The sequence below is a fragment of the Clarias gariepinus genome, chromosome 21 (assembly GCF_024256425.1).
Source record: "Clarias gariepinus isolate MV-2021 ecotype Netherlands chromosome 21, CGAR_prim_01v2, whole genome shotgun sequence".
Taxonomy (NCBI): Eukaryota; Metazoa; Chordata; class Actinopteri; order Siluriformes; family Clariidae; genus Clarias; species Clarias gariepinus.
This window is the reverse complement of record NC_071120.1, coordinates 3860001-3866389: the sequence shown is the minus strand read 5'-3', so window position 1 is coordinate 3866389 and position 6389 is coordinate 3860001. Positions and strand designations below refer to the sequence as shown.

Genomic DNA, 6389 nt, shown 5'->3' with positions numbered 1-6389 from the left:
GTCCCTGATGAGCAAACCGAGAGCGACGGTGCTGAGGGAAAAACACAATATGAATGTGGCAATATGAAGAAACCTTGAGAGGAACCAGACTCAACAGGGATCCCAAACTCATCTGGGTGATAACGGATAGCAGGATTGATCTACAGAATTGATCTACATTCATACTGTGTGTTAGGAGGCTGGAAGTTCATGCTGGATGTCTTTAAGTTAACATTGAGTTCATTATTGGAGGCTTAGGTGGACTGTAGGAAACTCCAGTCCTGAACTATTGAGTGACTGCAGTCATGAGAAGACTGTCTGCATCAGCCAAGGACAGGACCGTCTTCATGATAAAGTGGAACCGTCCCCAGTCACCACAGGACAGACAGACCACATGGGGCATCAATGTGATGAGATCTCCAACCAGAAGCGGGACACCAGGACGAGTTATATAGGTTTATAGTTAACCACTGGGACATAATGGGATGGTTTCCACATGTATGTGTCTGTGTGTGTGTGTGTGTGTGTGTGTGTGTGTGTGTGATAAATAAAGACAAATTGCCATAGAATAGATTTACTGGTGGAATACAAGCTGTGTTTTTTCAGCACGGACCGAAGATCACTGAAAAAGATTTATATAGTCTTTTTAAAAAAAAAATAATAATAATAATAATAATATATATATATATATATATATATATATATATATATATATATATATATATATATATATATTTATTTTTTTTATTTATTTTTTTTTAATGGATATGTGAATAAATGCCCTGAATATACCGTAGGAAGGAGATTTTTTTTTATCCTGCAGCGCCCTCATGTGTTGCAGCTGGAGCAGTCTGGCTCTTCTGCACGGTTCCTATTCATGTTTAATAAGCAGGATTACAAACTGTACAAGAAGAATAAGTTACAAACACTGGTGTACTTTTATTGTGCATCATCAGCCAGAACGCCATACGTATTAACTTCCATGCTTTTATTTAACAGTTCTTGTGCTGCATTTTTATATCATTTTCAAGTAAATATAAATGACCTTCTCTTTATTATTAACACGTTTAATAAACATAATATAATAATATAATAATAAATATAATTTATTAATATAATATAATTTATTATTAAAGAAAATCTCTTTAGGATTCAAACACTCTTGCACTTGGCCTGACTCTTGGTTGGACACCGAACACATCAACCTGACAGCATGTTCTTCACACGGCAGCGTCCTGTATAAGAGTCGGCACTCTCTTCATCCCCGTTACAGAACAGAAAAACAAACACTAAACAACAGGCCTGGAGAAACCCTGAGAGAGAGAGAGAGTCCAATCAGAAAGCAGAATCGGTCAGACGAGAGCCAGTCGGGGTGCAGAGCCGCAGCTCAGGCCTTGTACTCGAGCTCGGCGTTCATCTTGGCGTACATCTCGTAGATGGCGTCGATGGTGGCGGTGAAGTTGACGAGGAACTGCCTCACCTTCTCCAAGCAGTCCTCCTCTTTGACTTCACGGCCTTTAGACAGAGCCTTCAGGAAGTCCGATTTATATGGAGCAGCGTAGAGCGCCGCCTAGAGGGAGACACAGGAAGTGATCAGCACCAATGCACAGGCGATCACAGTGTGAAACACCAGCTCTAGATGTGTAGTGATAGATCTGCAGTTCCTAAAGTATAACACAGAGGGCGACGTCCTCAACCATAAATCTATATCACAATCCGCGCATTATGGAAGAGTTTGTATGTCACAGAGGGATAACTGTAAGCTCTTACTTTGAAGAGTCCTTGCACGATCCAGCCGTGATATTTCCTCAGCGAGATCTCGTAGGCTTTGCTGACGTTGACTCGGATCAGGTTGGGGTTGTTCTCGTCCCTCTCGCCGTCCACTAAGCTCTGCAGGAAGACCTGGATGAAGCGTAGCCCCCTGAAACAGTGAAAGACACACCTTCATGCGTGAGATCTTCTTCAAATAGTAGTTTGTTGTCAAGGGAGAGAGAGCAAGATCTGAAACAGGAGCAGGAAAATAGACGGGAAGAAGAACAGGGGACAGGATGGGTGAAAATCATATGAAATCATATTATCAATCTTCGGACCTTTTGAGCCACATGAGGGAGAGCGTAGCTCCTACGCTGGGCCACTCGGTCGTGTACGTCTCCTTCTCAAACTCCAGGATCTGCTGCAGCGTCCGATATCGACCCGGGTTGCTGTCGTACACTGCCTTGATTTTCTTTGAGTGGAAAACACAAACGAAAGCAGGTCACATGTGGAGCTTTAACCTCAGCGGAATCTGTCAGGGTATAACAGCTGAAACACACTCACGGTTATGTTGCCCGCGATGTCGGCTTTAATGGGGGCGAAAACGGTGGAACCGAGACAATCTGTAACAAGAGATGAAATAAAGTGATGAGTTGTAAAGAAGAAGAAGATTAGTTTTAAAAGAAGAAAAAGGGGAGTATTAACAAGCTCCAGGACAAAGCATTGTGTTAAGAAAGCTAGCTAAGCATTAGCAAGCTACTAATCGGCCACCTGACCTACACTCAGACCCCAAACTTTAAGATTTGTTCTGAACCCAAACCGACCTTCAGCATTTATCGTATGTAATAAAGGGCTGAAGTACGTCTCTGAATAATTCAGCGTCTTCAGAGAGCATGACAGATTTGTGAAGGCGGCAGCGACGCCGGGTCATGAATTTTTCAGCAGCGCTACAATAAAGAGTCGTGGGGTATCATGGCGGAAATCAGGACCCGTGCTTAATGAGCTTAACGTACACGTGAACAAAAGCAAAAGACTCGCCGTAACCCGATTCTGTCAGACCTTCAGCGTCCGGTTCCTGCTCGCATTCAGAACCAGTCAGGTCTACACCGCAGGAAATGAAGGCGACTTCAGTGGAGTGTGCAAACGCCGCAGGGCCCTTTCAAGACAGCCGTCCCTCTATTATGTCCTGTTCTTAGTTCTTAAGATGAGTTTTGGTGACTTAATCAGACGGTCACTTCTTAAATAAAAGGAAAAGAGCTGATTGGATTGGAGATGGTGTTCTTAAAGGACAGTGGTGGCACTGGTGGGATTGTAAAATCAGCTCTTAGAGGGGTGTAGAGGGGCTGAACTCACGGGGAACTTGGATCTGAAAATTAATGAGAATCAATGAAGAGTAGAAGAGCCGATTTGATGGACAATTCTTAGAAAGAAGTAACTTCTAATTTGAATATTTGAGTAAATAATTGTTACTCAATTTGATTGGACACTGTTTTTATAGGGTAGGGTAGGGTAGAGAGGAGCTGATTAGATTGGACACATGTGTCTTATAAGGAAGGAGTTGATTTGATTGGATACGCGTTTCTCATTTGGAAGGAGAGGAGTTGAGTAGATTGGACGTTCTTAGAAGGAAGTAGAGTTACTTCTAGAGGAATTAGAGTATTTTAAATTTGAAAACTTGAGGGAAGCAGTGGAGCAGATTTGATTGGACACTTGCTTCTTATCAGACAGAAAAGCAGCTGATTAGATTGGATATTGTTTTTAAAGAGAAGATGAAACGTTGATGTGATTGGACAATCTCTTTTAGACATAATTGAGAGGAGGTGATTTCCTTGAAGGGGGCCAAGATGAGTTTTACCGCAGCCACAGGTGAGCCCCATTCCGGCAGTCGAGTGTGTGGTAACGGTGTGTGAGTGAACGTGTGGAGATCGTGGAGCAGGTCTTTGGACCGCGGCTCACTCAGTCGGAGTGGGACGTGCTGTGAAAACTGATCAGCGGCGTTGGTCTCGCAGCACGGTTGGGGGTCTGAGTGAGTGTGTCCTGTAGGGCCGGCTGCTGACAGCCTTTAGCACACAGACACACACACACACACACACACTGTGGTGGCGGGTCGTGTCCTGTTACACCACTAGCTCTTCACCTGTTCCCTTCGTGGCTTCTCTTTCCTCAGTGTGAACGTGTTCATTATAAGTCAACTGCACAATGGAACGATGTGTCGCTCTTTCTCTCATCTCTTCTGCACAGTCTGTGGTTGCTAACACCCCCCACACCACACATCCCCCACCACACACACACACACACACACTTCTTTGCCTATGCTTACTCATATTACACACTAATTGCGTTGCTTTAACACGTTGGTGTCAGAATGCTCCAGTCCCCGAGGGACTCTGTCCTGTTTATTTAGGTGCTAATTAGCAGCTATGTCGTTCCAGGTGTGTACACAGTGGTGTGTGTGTCCCAGGGGGGTGTATCCAGAGCCAGAACCATGAGGTGTGTCTGAGTGCTAAATTTAAATAAACCACAATTTTTTGAAGTAACTGTATCAGAGCCAGATGAGTTCATGTGCGTCACTAAGAATAAGGATTAATGCACTGATGAAACACAACCAGGCGTCATCAGTATTTAAGTCCGTTCTCTGAGCTCCAGACTCGGCCCTGGGTTTGAGATGCGCCGGCACAATGAGGCCTGGTATCTAATCCGGGCGTCTGGTTCAGTCCATTGGAAAGCGTTTTTCCATCTGCATGAATAGCAGCATGAAGAAGCCATGAACAAAGCCGGCTTGGATGGAACCCAGAGCAACCGGACACCGCGCCAATCAATTTTCTCAACTTCAGATCGAGACCAGAAGATTAAGTTACCGGAGCGAACGGACCTCCTGACGGCCCGGCGATCCGGGGAAATCCGATCCAAAAAAACAGCAGTTTCAGCATTAGTCACAATCACGAGTGGAAAATCCCACAAATCAAGCTTGATGCTTAGATAACGGGCACACACACACACACACACACACACACACACAGAGCAGGGTGTAATGTGGGCACTAAGAAGAGTGAATAACTGGATTAATCAATAGTGCAGGCGCCGACCAATACTGTATATTTATACCTGTCTCAGGGTTTTAATATTATTACATCACAAATGAGCTTGTGTTTCTTTTTCGATTAATGAACAGTTATAACACAGATACTTAAACTCTAAATGTGATGATATTCAGCATTATAGGGTTTTACTATAACTCACATTGGTTACATTGTATTTATTACATAATCCATAGAAATTATTGAGGATTAGAATGAAAGTCCTGTGTCTGCCACAAAAATAAAATAAAATTAAATAAAAAAAGACAAAGTTGTGGGTCTCTCTTCTCATTTACATTTATAATTCATAATTATTTGTTTGTTTGTTTTGTATTTGTTTGGTTGTTTAGCCAAAACTGATGATGTTGACACTTACAGTATCCACAGTTCAATATCGTCAATATGGTTAAATCCCAATCCTTTTAGATCCCTAATCAAGTGCACTAGATGAACTAACCTGTAAATGTGTAAATTATATTATTGGTAATAATAATAATAATAATAATAATAATACTAAACAGCATGTGATCTCAGGTGCTGAACTTTGACGTTAAAGTGATTACCCTGCCCAGTGTCTCCTACACCTTGCCTGGGGCACTGGGTGTCGGTTGAGGGTCGAGCCGAGGGATTAAACCCAAGACTGATCCTGTTGATTATAAACTCACCGAAGAAGGGCGGCAGGTGAGACACCGCCTCGAGGAAGGGTCGCGTCTCCACCTGTCTGTCGGCTGGGAGCTGCCTGAACTGGTGCTCCATCAGAAGAGCCATGACGGCTGATAAGCAAAAATAACTGAATAAAGGAACTCAACAGTAATAAAAGTCTTTAAAAAAAATAACACTAATGTAAAGGGGGGGAACAAAAAAAAGCCCCCCACACACACAAACACACAGAGCTCACACCGATTTCTTTCGACTGGCTGTTCTGTGTTAAACTGAATAAAGCACGAGAGCAGCAACTGGAAGCTCCGTGATTCTTTCAGAGAGCAGCAGGTCTTATTGAGCAGGTGAACAGCTGGCCAGCCAATCAGAGCCAAGGGGGCGGGACAATCAGGCTAGTTTTACCTGTTCTACAGTATACACTTTCTCTCAGCTGTACAATGAACTTGTTTTACTTTCTGCCTTTTTTTAAAGGTAGTGATGAATCATAACTATAAAATCTTAATAATAACAATAATAATCATAATAATTAATCATCAGGTAAAGATTATACCTTGCTGACTCCAGTCACAAGATGGACAAGACTAAGTGGTCTGTCACCTTTATTTCCAGGCAGTTTTGACTCTTTATAAGGAGGTGTGGACTGGGAACACTGGTTTAAATAATGATGTCAGTAAAGATCTCGTTATTCAATGTTCACACGTACCATAAGAGATGCTTTTATTTAGAGAGCAAGATTTTCACAGTCATATCATTGTGCCATATAAACACATTTTACAGGACTTTTACATGGTCTCCCCATGTCTATACTGGGTTCCTCTGGGTTCTCTGGTTTCTTCCCATCCCTGAGAAACAATGCTGGTGGTTATTAGCATTGCTCACTTACCCCTAGGACACTTCCTGAAGGTCTGTCACTTTATGACC

At 42.9% G+C, this 6389-nt stretch overlaps 1 protein-coding gene across 1 annotated transcript; it reads right to left on the bottom strand.

The window, feature by feature from the left end:
- Positions 1 to 1133: 1133 nt before the first annotated feature.
- Positions 1134 to 5744, bottom strand: gltpa (glycolipid transfer protein a). The gene is made up of 5 exons (XM_053480825.1): positions 5474 to 5744; positions 2296 to 2354; positions 2070 to 2203; positions 1750 to 1900; positions 1134 to 1549 (listed from the first exon to the last, which is right to left on the bottom strand). Exons 1-5 carry the CDS (start codon positions 5574 to 5576, stop codon positions 1367 to 1369), a joined length of 630 nt encoding a protein of 209 aa, XP_053336800.1. The 5' UTR covers positions 5577 to 5744; the 3' UTR covers positions 1134 to 1366.
- Positions 5745 to 6389: the final 645 nt, after the last annotated feature.

Bases quoted from the DNA above. Each gene is read 5' to 3' on its own strand.
- gltpa (XM_053480825.1), bottom strand. From the start codon at position 5,576: ATGGCTCTTCTGATGGAGCACCAGTTCAGGCAGCTCCCAGCCGACAGA. The intron at 2,355-5,473 runs GTGAGTTTATAA...CTCTTGTTACAG, and splicing joins TCACCTGCCGCCCTTCTTCG to ATTGTCTCGGTTCCACCGTT. The intron at 1,901-2,069 runs GTCCGAAGATTG...TCACTGTTTCAG, and splicing joins TCCCTCATGTGGCTCAAAAG to GGGGCTACGCTTCATCCAGG.